A 16,694-nucleotide genomic window follows, 5' to 3' on the forward strand; every position below is an offset into this window, starting at 1 on the left:
ATTAATATATCAGGAAGTTTTGATTCTTTATTATCTTTACTCTATACAAAATAAAATATGATAGCTCTCAAATGAAAGTGATAACTTGTATTTCATTTGAGAACTAGCATTAATATGTTTTGTTTAGTTCACCAGTATTTCATCATTCTCCCTAATATATCTTCAAATTATTCTAGGACTCCTGAAACATCCATGTCCTTTTGTTATGCTTTAACCCTAACCCTAATCCTATGTTGCTTTCCTTTCTTTCCTTAAATTGATCTGCTTGTAGAAGCCATCATCCATATGTAATCTTAGTCCCGCTTTGAGAAACTGCTCCAGTGTTTTTCAGTTTCAGGGACGTAATGACAATTTGTACCAATGGCAGCTTATAGAAGCTTATAAAATGCTGCTGAGGATGTTCAAGGAGCAGAATCTCCCTTAAAGCAATTGCCTTTCTTATGTAAAATTGTAATCTCCGAACATCTGCTTTCTTTACTCCAAATGTGAAGCATCAGAGAAACTTAATTCAATTTAGGCACTATTCAACTGACTCTGGGCAGCATACAATAAAACCAGTAGAATAGAAAATACAGTACAATAATCATAAAAGAAATAAGAAAGAATTTTTTAAAAAACAAGAACCAACGGTGAGTCTAGCTAACCACATCCATACCCTCAAACAATCCAACCAGGGCCCCAAGCACCCTAACCCGAGGCCTGGAAGAACAGCCAGGTCTTTAAGGCTTTCCAGAATGCCATCAGGGTGGGAGCCACACAGATATCAGGGGGAGCCTCATTCTAGAGGGCAGGAGCCATGACAGAGAAAACACATTTCCTGGGTCCCAATAGAAGACATTGTTTAATTGAAGGGACCTGGAGCACACCAACCCAGTTGGATTGAACCAAGCAGACTGATACCATAGGAGATAGGTGGTCCCTTAAGTAACCAGGCCCTGTATCGTAGGGCTTTATAAATCATAACCAGCAGGTTGAATCATACCTGGAAGCATGTCAGTAACCAGTGCAACTCACAAAGCAGAGGTGTCACATGGGCACACCAAGGTATGTCCATCACTGTCTACCCTGCTGCATTCTGGGCCACTTGAAGCTTCTGAGTGGTCTTCAAGGGCAGCCCCATGTAGAGTACATTTCAATAGTCAAGCTGTGAAGTGACTGGCAAGAATGACCATAACCAGTTGCATCTGAATTTTGCTTGAGATAAACCAAGTTGAACTAAACTAAGGCAGAATCAGTGGTGTGCTGATGAATTGCCCTTGCTATTGCTGCACCACACCACTAGCCACAGTTGCTAAGGAGTTGCAGCTCAGCTCAGCATTCAACCAGCTCACAAAAGTCCTGAAAATTTAATAATTGGTTCTCACAAGCTGGTATAAGTCAGCTCCAGCACATCACTGGGTAGAATAGATCCCACTGGATGTAACTGGGCATTCTTAATCAACCTGTACTGAAATAGGTCATTTCAAATTCACATACTAGAATTCCAGTTCTAGTATGAGATACTGTATTTCTAAACAGTTTTTCAAGCTTAACAAAAAAAAAATCAGTGAAACAAATAAGGTGTTTCTTGAACATTTTTCTTCTATTACTTCTGGAAAAAGAAAGATTTTTATTGTACCCAGTTCCCTTTCTAACCAGGCAGTTGCTGACACTTTTATTGTTCATTTTTTTCTCTGTTATTTCCTAGGTAGTCAGTTTACAGTTTAGCACCATCTGCTTTCTCCAGATAATAACACAAATTATATCTAGGCAGTCTTGTGCCAACTTTGAGCATAGCAAGTTTCTTTTACATGGCATGATCAATTTATAAAGAGAGCCTGAAAAACATCTACTAAATGTTATGTTATATTACTTCTCATCATCCATGCTACTAAAGATACAGAAAATATCTGTTGGTAATAGGTTTGTTTTTCCCATTTTTGCTCTCTAGTATAGCACTCACATGGCCACAACTCAGCATCCTAATGCCAAAATCTGATTGACTTGTAATGGTCTAAGATGATAATGGCTTACCTCATTTGATGCAACGGTGATAATTTTAGTCAGCAACTAGCCTGGAAAGGGGATAAAGGTAAAGGTAAAGGTTTCCCTTGACGTAAAGTCCAGTCGAATCCGACTCTAGGGGGCGGTGCTCATCTCCGTTTCTAAGCCTTGGAGCCGGCGTTGTCATAGACACTTCCGGGTCATGTGGCCAGCATGACGACTCGGAACGCCGTTACCTTCCCGCCGAAGCGGTACCTATTGATCTACTCACATTTGCATGTTTTCGAACTGCTAGGTGAGCAGGAGCTGGGATTAACAACGGGAGCTCACCCCGCCGCGCGGTTTCGAACCGCCGACCTTCCGATCGACAGCTCAGCGGTTTAACCCGCAGCGCCACCGCGTCCCTTCGGAAAGGGGATAATAACTCAATTATTAATGGCTTTTAAATACAAAGCCTCAGAGTCTCAGTTCTGAGGTTCTCTGTATACTCTATAGGACACACATATTGTTCCTCTAAGCAGATAACCCTATCTGAGTGGCCTTCATGAACACTTTGTTCTTGACAGTGATAAATCCTACTGTAAGGCTTCAGAGAATGCACAAGATTTTCATTAAGCAGGTAGAGAATAATTTGAAAAACTTTAAAATTTGAAGTCCCTTGCTACATAACCATTTATTTTCAAACCGAGGCTTGAGATTGATTCATGCCATTTTCTCATTAATTATTCTGCACTTATTAATTATTCAATTGAAAGTGTTATCGCATCTAGACGTGATTGAATGATGTACTTTCAGACTGTTGAATTATAAATGCAATCTTTATTACTTAAACAATGGAGTAGGTCTAAAGAGAAAAAGCAGTGTTCAACCTGGTTAGTGAAAAGAGGCATTAGACAAGACAAGAGTAGGTGTAGAAAGCCAACATTTAGGCAATATACACACATATTGAAAGTAGAATTCAGCTAAATTTCTACGAATTTCATGAGCTAGCCTTCTTATACCAGGTGGAAGCCTTGGGGGAAAAGCCAGGATGAACAAATTGCTCCTAAATGGCACAAGGCTTTCATAGTTTGTATCAAAGACAACCAGTTTTCAGTTAGATGAGTCAGGGAGCTCTCCTTGGATTGGTCTTGGTTTTTCCAAATCCCTAAAGCCTTAAAAATAATTGAGATACCATCTGAATACCTTCTTTTGTATAATGCTTTGTTTCTAGCACTTGAGCAAAGTAGAATTTACAAGGTGCTATCAGAAATGCAATAACTAAAGAAGGAGAACCCAGATAGAGAATTGTGGCTACTTGTATCTGCTTTCAGTTGAGTAGCTATATATAAGTGATTGTTTAGGTATCTATTTCCCAGATGTTTTTGAAGATGTCCAGTCCAGATATTGTATATAAACTTGTGCTCAAGCCAAGTATAACTTCAAAGCAGCAGTTTGTATTCTGAATTTTTAGAACAATTGCTGCTTTTGCATCTTTCTCTTGGCTGTTACTTTAGGATTAAAAGTTCCCCAGGTTAGAAATTGGCTGTGCACAGAGGATAAATACTCATAAAAATGGCAACCAGATGTGTGTGTGTCTGTGGATAAACCACACATGTAAATTCCTTGTGGTTTAAAAAGCCTCTAATCATCTGGTCTGTCAAAGCCAAATTGCCTGCTAAGGCTGTAGGGAGCTAAAAACAATTTAGCAGAAGCTTTAGGGAATGGGTTTTTGAGATAAAATGTTGGAATCCTGAATAAATGACATTTAGTAACAAGTGGTACTGATGAGCTTAGATTTCCCTTCTACTTCCATGGCTGCCAGACAATAGAGGCCTTTAATACAGAGAACTTCTCAACTGTTGTCAGTTTCTCTGTGTATCAGCTGAAAAATAATCTGGACTGGAGAAAGAGAAGCTTTACTTCCAACAAACTAAGGTGCTTTGGATAGGATCCAAACCAAGTTCATTAAACTCAATTCTTGTTGAAATACTGGACTTAAGTCATAACTTGTTTTCAATGGTCTTAAATTCATCAATTTATATCTACCTGTAGGCTATCCTTTAACTGGAAATGCCAGGGGTTAAACCTAAGGAATTAATACATCTCTGTTTCCAGTCCATACTACTTATATTTTGATTCAATTTTTCAGTTAATATGCAAAAGTTACAGTTGTTTTAATATATGTATTTAACATTTTAAATTATATTAACCCACATATGACCATTCCATATCTTTTATATTCAACTCCTCATATTTATGAAATGTTGATTTGATTGGGAAATTATGATCGTGAGCATCTCCTGCATACAAAACACTTAAAGAGAAATGTTACATTTGCTAAATTGGAAAGCTGGTTAATATAAAGTAGTTATTTGAGGTAGGAGCAAGAGTAGGCACATTCCCTCTTTTTGCCAGCCTTGGACAGGTGAGGAACGAGAAAAGGAATGTTTTGCCTGCATTTTTCCCTATCAGCAACCATTTGCCCCTGTGCAACAGAATTTACTCTTTCAAAAGATAGCTTGTGTTCTCTTTCTCTTCTTCTTTCTGCAAAACATTTTTTTTTCTCTGTACTGCCACTGGATGGACAAAAATAACACATCAAAGCCCCATAGAGAATAAGGTGTTTTGCTGGCAACTGAAGGTCAGGCAGGGCTAATGTTGAATGAAAAAAAGTGTAATAATTCATCGGGAATTACACACTTCAGCAGAATGCAGAAAGCTCACTGGACACAATCCAAGTAAGTTTGCACAGCAGAAGCATCTAGCTAGCATTGGGTACACATTCATGACAGTTCACCTGACTACAATATAGTTTACTGTTTTATTCAGTCTAGATGAAAGGTAGCAGTAAAATACAGCTTTTTGTACTTCATTACAAAAAAGATGAATCATGGTTCAATTCTGGTTGCTGATGCCTGATTTTAAAAGACCAGTTTCTAGTATCTTCTCAAGAAGTTTTCCTGTGCTTTTTGGACAGAAAGACATGGCCAAACACTAAGAAAATAGCTATAAGTAGCCTAAGACTTGCATTGTACAAATGGCAGGTGCCAATCTGCCACATGGATTATGGGAAGGCTCTTCAAAGAATTTGACTGATTTTTTTCCTCAGTGTTGCATATCTCCATGCACACATTAAAAAGAAATCTGTCTGCAATCAGTATTAGGAAAATAAGGTACTGCCCCAAAGTAACAGTCTTAATAAAATACTGCATAGGAGTCAAGCGGCCAGCCATATTTCTTCAAGGTGTGTGGTGCTGAGTACATGTTTTCTAACTTCCATATTCACACAGTGGATCAGCTGACTTCAGTACAAAGGAAATCCAGAACCAAAATCTCTTTGGGTAAACATAGGGTTTAGGTTCATTTTGTTGGGGGAGGGGGTATAATAATTTGTATTGAAGTTTATGGTTACAAAGATAAAAAACTAATACAAACTAAATATATAAATATAAAAGAATAAAAAGGAAAAGGAAAAACTGCAGGAAAAAAATAAACAGAAAAATAGAAAAGAAAAATATAGTAAAAAAGAAAAGAGTTATATAAAGAAACGACTCCCCTTCGATCAGAACAAGTACAAACAATTTCAGTAACTTATCACCTTCTCTGATAATACAACAAAAGATCTCTTCTTTCTATATCTCATCTCTTGTCTATAAACAAATCTTTAAAGCCTTGTCATTTGGTCCTCTCAGCAAAAATCCATTAAGTTTTACCAAAACAACAACATATAGATTTTAACCTTGATCAAATAAACCAACTTGTATTCCTTCCCTTTGCTTTTAACAGTCTTGATCTTTAATCCCTTTAAATAGTGTCCCAGAACTTGATTTCTTTTCATGTTCTCTTTGTCTTTTCTCAGAACATCCTTCAAAACTTTGTCTCTTTTGTAAATCCAGAATAAGAAAATTATCCAAGTAACTCTTCTGGTTTGTTATTTGTATCTCCCCTTTAATTATTAAAACATCAGCCAGTTTCATTTGTAAATCCAGTGTAACATCTTTTTTCATATCATTCTTATAGCCTGTCATTTTTAAATCCACATTCAAATCAGACTCAGTCTCAGTCCTGTCCAGTAAAACTTGTTCCTCTTCTATAACCTCTTTTAAATCCAGTTTAGAAATAGCAGACAATTTTAAGATTAACTTCTGAGTCTGTTGTTACCAAATTTCCTTGAATTCATCCAAAGTATTTTGCTCCATTCTGTATTAGTGGGTCGAATTTGTTATATATAGATAACAATTCTAAACAACATTTTCCCACAGGAAGGATTCCTGTAATAAAATCTATCTGAATTTCCAAAATCAATGTTCTAATCACCCTTTTGCTGTTTATTCCAAAATAAGAATGTTTTTAAGTCCTTAAACTTGCACAAAACATATTTTGCTAGGGACTGAAGGAGACTCACCTGGTGTAATGCAACTTGCTATTCTGAAGGTTCCTAATATCCAAAAAGCCGTTAACAAGCAATTTCCAGGGCGAAGATGGTGATCCCCCAGCTCCCAGAGCTCTAAACCCACCAGAGACTGCTGTCTTACAGTATCCTCATGTGGAGCTACTGTTTGGAACACTTGTGGGCGATCCCGAGTCCTCTCCTTGCCCAGAGTGGAATTCCAAGAAGCCGGTTCATTCACCGGCTCCTCATTCCACCATGTTCTCCATTGCTTCCCCAGCAGTCCAATATATGGTTTAGTTTATACCTGGTCTAAACTTTCTATTTTAAAAAAAGCAATACTATTTTTCATGTTGGAAATATACCAATGTAATGTGGGATATAAATTCTACAAATAAATAAAATTAAGACCAGCATATTTTTCTCAAGCCCAATTTATGATGAAAAACTGGACACAGAAACACCTCAGCTCTCAGATTACACCATAGGGAAAACATTAGTCCAGCACTTCTTTCTCTGTGAGTGCTCATACTCTCTTACAGTTGATGTATCAGCAGAAGAGAGATGGCGTAGGAACCTCCATACTCAGCTGTGTGAAAAAGTATTTGTACACTTTCTTTGCCATTGAATGTTATCTCAGTTCACTAATATATAAAGGAGTCTGAGTGAATAGAGAACATAAAAGTTTGGTGCTTGATTCATTTATTTCATAAACAAAAACATCCAATAAATGAGATACCAGTGTGAAAAAATAATTCCCCTCTAGTTCACTAAGTTCTGTTAAAGAGCTAACTAGGGCCAGTTATGTGAGTACTTCATTAAACAGTCTGAGTTGGGTGAGTCTTCCCTTATGTACATCTCACAGATATCACAGGGAAGTCCTTATCATGCTGATTCTAGAGATACATCATGCCCTGTTCAAAAGAAATTTCTGAAGACCTCTGTAAAAATGTCATGTATGCTTATCAACCTGGAAAGGATTGCAAAAGCATTTTCAAAGCTCTGAGGCTCAGCCAAACCACTGTCAGAACTGTCGTGAAACAGAGAAGATTTGGAACAATGGAGAATCTTCCCAAGAATGACTATTCTGTGAAAATCATGTCAGGAAGTCATTTAAAAAAAAAAAAAAAAAATTTCCAGAGATCTGCAGACCTCTGTTGCCTCAGTATTTATCCAAAAAAGGCCCCCACTGGGAAAAAATGAGCTTCATGGGAGAATAGTAAGGCAGAACCCATTGCTCATTAAGAACTTTGATGCTTGTGTCAAATTTTCCCCAAAGCATCAGAATCTCCTTCCAGATTTCCATAGGGATGTTCTATAAGCAGATAAGTTAAAACTGAAACTTTTGGAGCTAAGAAGATAGTCAATAAACCAAACATTACACTCCACAATAAGAATTTCATATCAACTGTCAAGAATGGAGATTGCGATGCCCCAATTGTCCAAGTCCTGAGGCAGGAAAGCATCCCCAAATTAGTGGTCTTCCTACAGTTGTGATGTGAGAGACTGATCACCAATTACAAGAAGTGCTTGGTTCCACTAATGGCACTTACAGGTACTTCAACCAGTTACTGAATTTAATGGGACCATTACTTGTTTGCACTGGCACCTTGTAGGTTGAATTACTTTGTTTATGAAACAGCACAAAACATTGGTGTAGTTTGTTCATTCAGGCTCTCTTTATATATCATAGGACTGACATGAAGCTCTGATAACAATCAGTGGTAAAGATATGCAGAATCTCAGAAAACCAGAAAGAGGGAAAACTTTTTTTGTATATGAGGTCAGTCTGCTTGCTTATTTAGCTCCAAACTCTATATTTTGACATGCAGCAGCTGCCCAGAGTATAAAGCAGAGATTTTTCACATCAGCTGCAACACAGTCTAATTGGAAATGCCAGCAACTGATTTTAGCAACTTCTGCATGTTATTACTGATCTAGACTACCTCCTCCACAACTCATGCCTAGAATGCTGCAAAAACAGCAATCAAGGTATCCGGAGCCTCGGAAAATTGCATTTCCTCAATTTCCTGGTGTCTGGGTCTTCAGTGAAGCAGAGTTTTAACTAGCAAGGATAGAGAAATCAAAAGACGAAAAAGATGCTTTTCTGGTTTGCTGTTGATTAGGGTAGGATAGAGATATTTTTCTTTGGCTTACAGAGAAAATTGAAGGTATCTGATTTTACTTTTTGATTTATATTTACAGCAAGCTTTACAACACTCTATTCAAAGCAATTGGCATCTTTGACAATGCTGGTTTTATTTCCCAGCCCTGGAAAACAGAAATAAAAATGTGTTGCATCACCCATATGCATAGCTCTCTTTCTGTTGCTAGTTATCCTGGATTTTATATTACACAGAGAACATCTTCAGGGTTTGGGCTACTTTTCCCCTCAGAGCATAATATTGGTATTTATGGGCAAAAGAGACATCCAGTGGCATCTAGTGATAGGTTACCTTACTACCCATTACTGTACTACCCATTGCCTTTCTATATCATTTGCATGTCCTATTTTTTTTTCCATCCCTTTTCCCATCTTTGGTAAACATTCGACCATGGTACCTGCCAAGCACAACGAGTGAAGAGTGTCTTCCATCTTAAGATTAAAAAGAAGAGGGGAACAATTAGAAAAAAGATCATCACTGAAAATATTTAGGTTGGAACACACTACTGTAAAGAGACATATGGAGAGCAAGCGTAGAACAAGACATTCAAGGGGGAAAATGGGATTATCTCAACTGACAGAAAGTCAGAAAGAATCCCCTCTTTGGTTAGGCCTCTAACCCGAATAACCCAATGAATTCAAATCCAATAGCTCCATCATAATTCTGTATCCTGATTTTAACAGTGTATAGGAAGAGGATATTCAGCTTGGCTGGAGTATAACGCTAAAGATGGTTAAAAACTCACCTTCGTTGCCAAACACTGTTATGATTACTACATTACTCATTACTACTATTACTACTACTATTCTTATGTAACATTTTTGTGGAAAGAAAAAAGGAAAGCTATGATTGGAGAAGTGTGCTGCTGTTTTTAAATTTACAATGCATATTTATGTCATACAGTCTTCCTCTTCGCTTCTGGGTGAACGTAATTAAAAATCCACAGTTCGTCTTTGACATCCACAAGGGAAGTATCACTGATGCCTGCCTCTCAGTCGTAGCTCAGACTTTTATGGATTCATGTTCCACCTCAGAGCATCGTCTGGGCAAGGATTCCCCCTCCAATAAGCTGCTGTATGCCAAGGATATACCCAGCTATAAAAGTTGGGTAGAAAGGTCAGTATTCAAAATAGAAGGTATGTGCTGCATGGCAAGACTCTTCAGCTATGCTTCCCCAAGCTTGCAGTTCCTGAGTTTAGTGCCATTTCATTGTGCGCTTGGGTGGCATTCAGAGTGGCAGTTGTGTTTTCTTCCTTACTCATAAAGGTCAGTATTAAGGATCCATTTACAGATTCCGAAACAATTGCAGCATGAATCCCAAAACCATTTCCATTAATGTTCTTGTTTCTGTGCATGTCTATATGTACAATATATATAACAGATTTTATTATTTATTTAATTTATTTAGCTGCCAGCTTGCCATATGATTCTGGGTTGCTAACAATCCATTAAAAATGACTATGAATAATTTTAAAAATTAAAACAACACATCACAGAGTGACACATAAGCCACACCATCAGTCACCAAAGACAGGTCCACCCAACATCCTGGCCCCCAGCTGAGGGGATGAACCAGGTCCTTAACACCATATGAAAGACCAGCAGGCTTGTGGCCATCCAAACCTTGGAGGGTCTGCTGTTCCATAGGACAGGTGCCATGACAGAGAAGGTATGTTTCTTGAATTGCATCACCCTGTCAAATCTTGTGTTGTGGTCAGAAATAATTGGAGACAGGTAGCCACATGCATAACCCAGCCCTGTGTCATGAAATGCTTTATAGGTGACAACCAGAATCTTGACTTGCAACTAGAAGGGAGCCAGTACAGCTTAGGAATTAGGGATGTTACATGGGCATACCAAAGTGTGCCCATAACTACCCGTGCTACTGTATTCTGGACCAGCTGTAGCTTCTAAGTGATCTTTAAAGGCAGTCCCATGTAGAGCTTATTGCAATAGTCCAGACCAGAGGAGCCAAAAGCATGAGTGACCATGAATAGGGCCTCCCAGTCTAGGAGTGGCATAATTGGTGCACAAGATGGATCTGTGCAAAGATCTTCCTAGCCACAGCTGCCACCAGGTCTCCAAGCAGTAGACAAGAGCCTAGGAGGATCTCCTAACACCAGCATCATCTGGGGGAGTACTAACCCATTTAGAACTAAAGATATTAAGTCCTCAGGTGGTGGAGGTGGTCCAGTTTTGCTATGATTGAGCCTGAGCCTATTCATCCCCATCCAGACCCCTACTGCATTCAGATACCAAGAAAGAATCTTGACAGCATCACTTGGTCAGCCCGGGATAGAGATATATACTTGAGTATCATCAGCATACTGATATTACCTGACTTCCTGTCATCATATCACCTCACGCAATGGCTTCATGTAGATATTAAATAGAAATGGAGAGAGAATAAAGCACGGATCCCTGCTTTGTGGAATCCCACAAAGCAGGGTCTTCAGTCTAGACCTCCCCCAGCCAAAACTTACTGGGGTCAACCCTGGAGGAAAGAAGAAAACCACAACAATGACATGTCCCCCACTTCCAACCACTGTGTTCATTCAGAAGATCCAGAATTATACCATTACTGATGGTATCAGAAGTTACTCAAGGAGGGTGAGGATGAATGCACCACTGCCATCCTTATCCAACCAGAAGCCATCAACAAATGCAATCAAAACAATCTCATTACTGTATCCAGATCTAAACCCTAACTGGAAGGGGTCCAGATAATAAAATTTACTGAAAAATAAAATAACATCAGTGTTACAGCAAAAACAATATCAAATAGAAAAGCATAAACAAATTATTATTGTCATTTGTCAGCTCCAGCTGTCATCTTTTGCTTCCTCACATAAGTCTTTCTGTACTTTTAACTAGATCTAGTTTTTAGCTTTATTACTGGGCTTCCTCCTATCCAACTACAGAAGTGCTTTATACATGGAATTGGTTATTTGTTATCCTTTTATCACAAATATACATTCTACATGTATATGTACATGGTACTATACATTACTAATAGGTTCTTCTGTCATTTAAAGATTGTGCATTTATTATGGCATGAGCTTAGTAGGAAAAGAATGTATTTCACTTAAAGGTTCATCCCATATCCTACAAAATCATCCTGATGCTTTGTTCATTCTAACCTTTCTGTTGCACAATTTTCCTGCAGAAATAACTTGTGGGTTCAACCCAATTCATACCTGATTGCTTCTTTTTTCTCTCAAATATTTGTGCTAGAAGTATTCAGTTCTGTTTCTGAACCATTATTTCCATTACTTTGCAGGTATTATGCAGATATTGCAAAACTCCCAGCCATCAGTGACCAGGACATGAATGCCTACCTCGCAGAACAGTCACGTCTACACTATGTTGATTTCAACATGCTGAGTGCACTCAATGAAATATACTCCTATGTCAGCAAATACAGTGAGGAGGTGAGAAACTTCTGTCTTCAAACAGAACAAATTTGTTGATTAAACACTTCACTGCATAAATATTGCCATAAACAATCTATGTGTCTTCAATCTACAAGATACATTAAATATCTTGGCAGGAGGGCTTTAAGGTTCTCACCCCATGTGTTGTCCTCATATTCCCTAATTATGGCTTTCTGGGTTCATGCTATTTGTAACCTGCAGCCTATTTCATTGTTGAACTTTGTGGGCTTCCTGACTTCGTTTGCTTTTGGAACTCATTATAATCTAGATCAGGGCTAGACAGTCTTTCTACAGTTAGAGGAAGATAGTTCAATCTCCCTTTTTATTTTGATCCTCCCTCCCTCCCTCCCTCCCTCTCTCCTTGCCACTCCAATAGTGCGTAACTCTATGCAGCTGACATTCCTCAACCCAGTAACAATATTAAAACAATAAAACAACATAATAACAATTATATCAAAGCCCAAGGAACAGCACCTAATAACAACCAGACGTTCTCACAGCAGGACAGAATAAACTCAAATCAAACCCCAAAGGCCCTCTGTGCGCTAAACCAACTGGAGAAATAATGCACCTATTTTTCTTAATTTATCACCAAAAATTGCTGGAAGATTAAGCCACCATTATTTGCACTATTGAAGTCTGGCAGCAAATTGCTTATCTTGCTGGGTTTGGAGAACCACAAAAGAAGGATTCAGTGCTACAGGCAGCACACAAGTCAAGGACTCCCCTCTCCAGCACAGACTAACTTTACACTAGCTTCTGCTTCCATGCTGATGCCATGAATGACTCAAACTGCTAGCTAGGACTAAGAATAGCGCAGTTCTGTCAGTATAGGACACAGCCTCATAGTATACTTTTGAAAGTACCCTTCTTTTCAAATACAGCTGGCTAAAGCTTATAATGCCCACTTGAGAGGCAGACAGTTAGGAAAATAATTCCAATTTATTTTCAGAACAGTTTGTAACCATAAAATGAATGCATAACACAAAAATACAAGTATACTACAAAATATGAAGGACTGATGTTCACCACAATGAGTTTTTATTTATCACAGCCTGGGCATATTAAAGTACTTTAGTAAAAGTAAAAGAAAAGTAAGAATAGAGGAACAATTGTGTGAATTCACAATGAATTAAGCCTTTAGTTTATTGTGGACACAGATATGTGATGACCTAGTCTCTTATCCTAAAATTGGGCTTATGAATCCTCTTGCTATTGTTTATTAAAAACAAGCATCTTACTAAATAAACAAACAGAGTGACTTATGTTAGGAATATAATCTTTTTTTACTTATTTTTGTGTTGTGTTGTTTCATTATATTATCTTGGCCATTGTCCAATATTTATTTCAAACAGAATGAAATTACTAATGGCTAGGGATGGGAAGGAAATACTAAAAGGCAAACCAAATCAATTAACTAATTTAATTCACATGTTCCAAACTAATAAGCAAGCCAAAATTCAATTTATTTCATTTTTCACACTTCTCCAAATTTTGCTATGTTGCTCTCTGCTCAAAATTGGCATATAAAAAGGATGGATATCATGAAATAAAGCCTATAAAAGGAATATATTAAGAGAATTTGCTTGCAAAATATCCCTAGTACAGTAATAACTTTTCATCATTAAGTGATTAGGGCAGTCTTTAGATAAAGCAGAAGATGGGGCTATTTTAGTTGTTGTTATTGAACATTTGTATTACTTTCTGAATGCCTGCAAAAATCTCTCTGGTTGTCTGACCATATGCAGTGTTCCCAGAAACAAATGGCATGGCACAATCAAATCCTATATATTTTACAAAATATTACTATTAATACATGCTCTCTTCTGATGGCTGCATCACTTGAAACCTAGGTCCCTACCATCTGTTCAACCCTTTAATTTGCAGTGTTAAGAAATGCCTATTTTGCAGTTACAACCTTTAAAGGCAAGGCTTTTGTCTTTCAAATGCATGTATAAATACATGGTATAGTACAGCAGCCATTTGCTAAATGTACAGGAAATGTAGCCTCCAGAATATAATTGCACCTTTTGCTGGCAGTGTGAGCCAACATGGTAACTCAGAAATAAGGAGGGGTTTATAAGCAGAATGAAATTCTGTGTTTCCTTTCATTTCTTACATTTTCTCTAGAAAGTAGAGCTATAGTAAAAGACTGGGTATTGGCTAACAGTTCTATATTATCATTTTACTTCTTATATAAACATTCTAGAGACCCTTATGTATTCTCATTCACAGATTTACTGTAAGTATTAAGACAACCATGAGGCTAACATTTCAGAGTATCACTCCTATGCATTGTGTTCTTATCAATGTATATTATATAGACAAGGAAATTACCATGAATTTCTAAGACCATTTCTTTGTATCAATTGTTGCTTCCTTTGCCTTTTAGTCCATCTAAACCCAATTCATTCTTATTCGTTTCTGTCATTTCTAAAATGTTTCTATTGATTTTGGTTCCAGATCATTGGGGCTCTAGAGCAGGATGAGCAGGCGCGCCGGCAGCGCTTGGCATACAAAGTAGAGCAGCTTATTGGTGCCATGTCTATGGAGAGCTGAAGAAAGGAGCAGGAACTCCTAGGAAAAACATAAGGAGTGATTGCAAAGACTTTGGGGAATTAAGAAGGAATCCAGCAAGGAGGCCACAAGGAACATACCTGAAGTACTACAAGAACCTCCAAAAAGAAGCAAAAGTTGCCCCAGATTCTTAGCTCAAAACTCACCAAATTCCAGTTGAAAGGAGGAAGGGAAAAAACAGCAGCTGTGCATCTCAAATACCAGTTGGATTTATCAAGACGTTCAGCAATTCATGCTGTAACCTTGAAGGTCTTTGGAAGCTTAGGCTTCTCCATGACTGCTGCTTTGCATGAAAGTTGTTTGATGTATATTAAGAGATAACAAAAACACTATTTAAAGGTTTTCCTTTTTTTTTAAGAAAAATAAAAGAGAGAAGAAAAACGTAAAGGTAACAAAAACACAGTGGCTATGTCTTGTTGAAGATTCCACTGCACATTGCCCCTCCCATCACAGGAGACCTTGTTCGTGGCTCAGATGGATGGTTTGCAAGTAGATTCTCGTATCTGAGGGAATGTTTAAAAAAAAAAACCTCCACCATTCCTCTGCCTGGGAACTTAAAAAATATGCCCACGAGCACAAATTTGCACCAAATGTTTTAAATAGTGCAGTTGGGAAGGAAAGCCCAGCACTCAGTATCTGCGAGAGTCGTTCAGCAGGAATGTATATGAGTGGAAAAGCCATCTGGTCATTCAAATCATCTGTGCTGAAATCCAGCTTCAACTATGTATTTATAGAGTACTGATATTTTTTTAATACTCCTTATTTACCATTGAAGGGACACTATGATTTTATGAAAGTCCTTCATTCCTCTTCTACTTTGCCACAAGACTCCCCTCATTGAAATGATTCCTTCCTGTTTTTATGTATCTGACAGCTGTGTTTCTAAGGAATGTCTGGTCCTTTTGAAGCTAAGGAAGTTGTGATGGTTTAAGATGAAACTGGTGCATTATGCACTTTTGTAGGTGCAATTCATATAAAAACTGATTGGCTTTCTTAGTTGCTTAGAGTGTGGATTGATCAGTTAGCTTTTGGGTTGTTTGTTTTTCCTAGTCACTACGTGATTTTTTGCAGTTAAAAAAGTGTTTACAGCAAGCAGTACTTGAACAGTGTAGACCTAGTGAGGTGACATATTTATTGCTTTCCTGCTTTGAATTCACTTATGCAATCAGAACAAATGGCATTTGCATTTTTCTCACATCTTATGAAAGGTCATACAGAAGTCAAGCATAAGACTTCAATGTCTCCTGGGAGAGGGAAGTGAGGGGGACCTTCCCTCTGGAAAAAAGGAAATGGCACACTCTACATGCTGGCTAATTACTGTAGCCTTGTCTGTGTCCATGTGTCTTGTCTCAGATTAGGTTTTTTAATTGACCCTAGCAGTCCATTTCTAAGTGATCAGTAGAAGGCTGGTGATGTCTGTGAGTTGTCGTTGCTCTTTACAAAAAAATTAAAAAAAAACCAAAGGCCTTTCAAGAGTGCTAATAGCAGGTGGGATGCTGTAAACAGTTCTGTCCGTAATAAATATTGACATTTGGGCAAGCTACAGTTAAGAGGAGTGATAAGAAGGGCAAGGTGATTAGACCTAATGGAAGGCAGAATATTGGCCCCATGAGTGCAGTTCCCAGGAGTGAAGAGAACAAAATGGCTTTCTCGGTGCGTCTGGGGACAGGCACCTTGGCTTGCACTATGATTCTACCCACATTTTTTCACATTTTCAGCATAAGAAAAATTTGGTTAGAGCTGTTTCGAATGGAATTAGAGGATATTATCACTTGTCAGGTAAAATTTGTCAGGGCTCCAGTTCTAAAATCTTAAGGGTTTTTAGAAGTGGAGGTTTTCAGAAATAACCATTAGCTAGTACTTTATAATGTTTGATGTAGGGAAATCTCAAAAGTCAGAAGAACCCAAGCTTTTGCTGCTGATCCATGTCCATGCTGGTCTGAAAGAGAATTCAGCCTGAAAAGGGCAGCTGTCATCAGACTTCATTCATGATATCCGTGAAGGAAACTCCACAACAATTAACATGAGGGTGGCTGAGCTGTTGACCCCATCTTCCAAAATGACTTTCTGGACATCTACAGAGGGGAAGCCTCTAAATCTATTACTCTATGTCAGTGTTTCTCAACCTTGGCAACTTTAAGATGTGTGGACTTCAACTCCAAG

General features: G+C 38.1%; 1 protein-coding gene across 1 annotated transcript in view; it reads left to right on the forward strand.

Annotated features, from left to right (window-relative positions):
* PLXNA2 (plexin A2) overlaps positions 1 to 14,880 on the forward strand; it is a 483,155-nt gene extending 468,275 nt beyond the window's left edge. The window contains exons 29-31 of the mRNA XM_063297455.1: positions 9,424 to 9,636; positions 11,801 to 11,951; positions 14,418 to 14,880. Coding sequence (XP_063153525.1) covers positions 9,424 to 9,636; positions 11,801 to 11,951; positions 14,418 to 14,513 — 460 coding nt within the window. The 3' untranslated portion in view covers positions 14,514 to 14,880. The remainder of the gene's footprint in view (positions 1 to 9,423; positions 9,637 to 11,800; positions 11,952 to 14,417) is intronic.
* Positions 14,881 to 16,694: the final 1,814 nt, after the last annotated feature.

The sequence above is a fragment of the Candoia aspera genome, chromosome 3 (assembly GCF_035149785.1).
Source record: "Candoia aspera isolate rCanAsp1 chromosome 3, rCanAsp1.hap2, whole genome shotgun sequence".
Classification (NCBI taxonomy): domain Eukaryota; kingdom Metazoa; phylum Chordata; class Lepidosauria; order Squamata; family Boidae; genus Candoia; species Candoia aspera.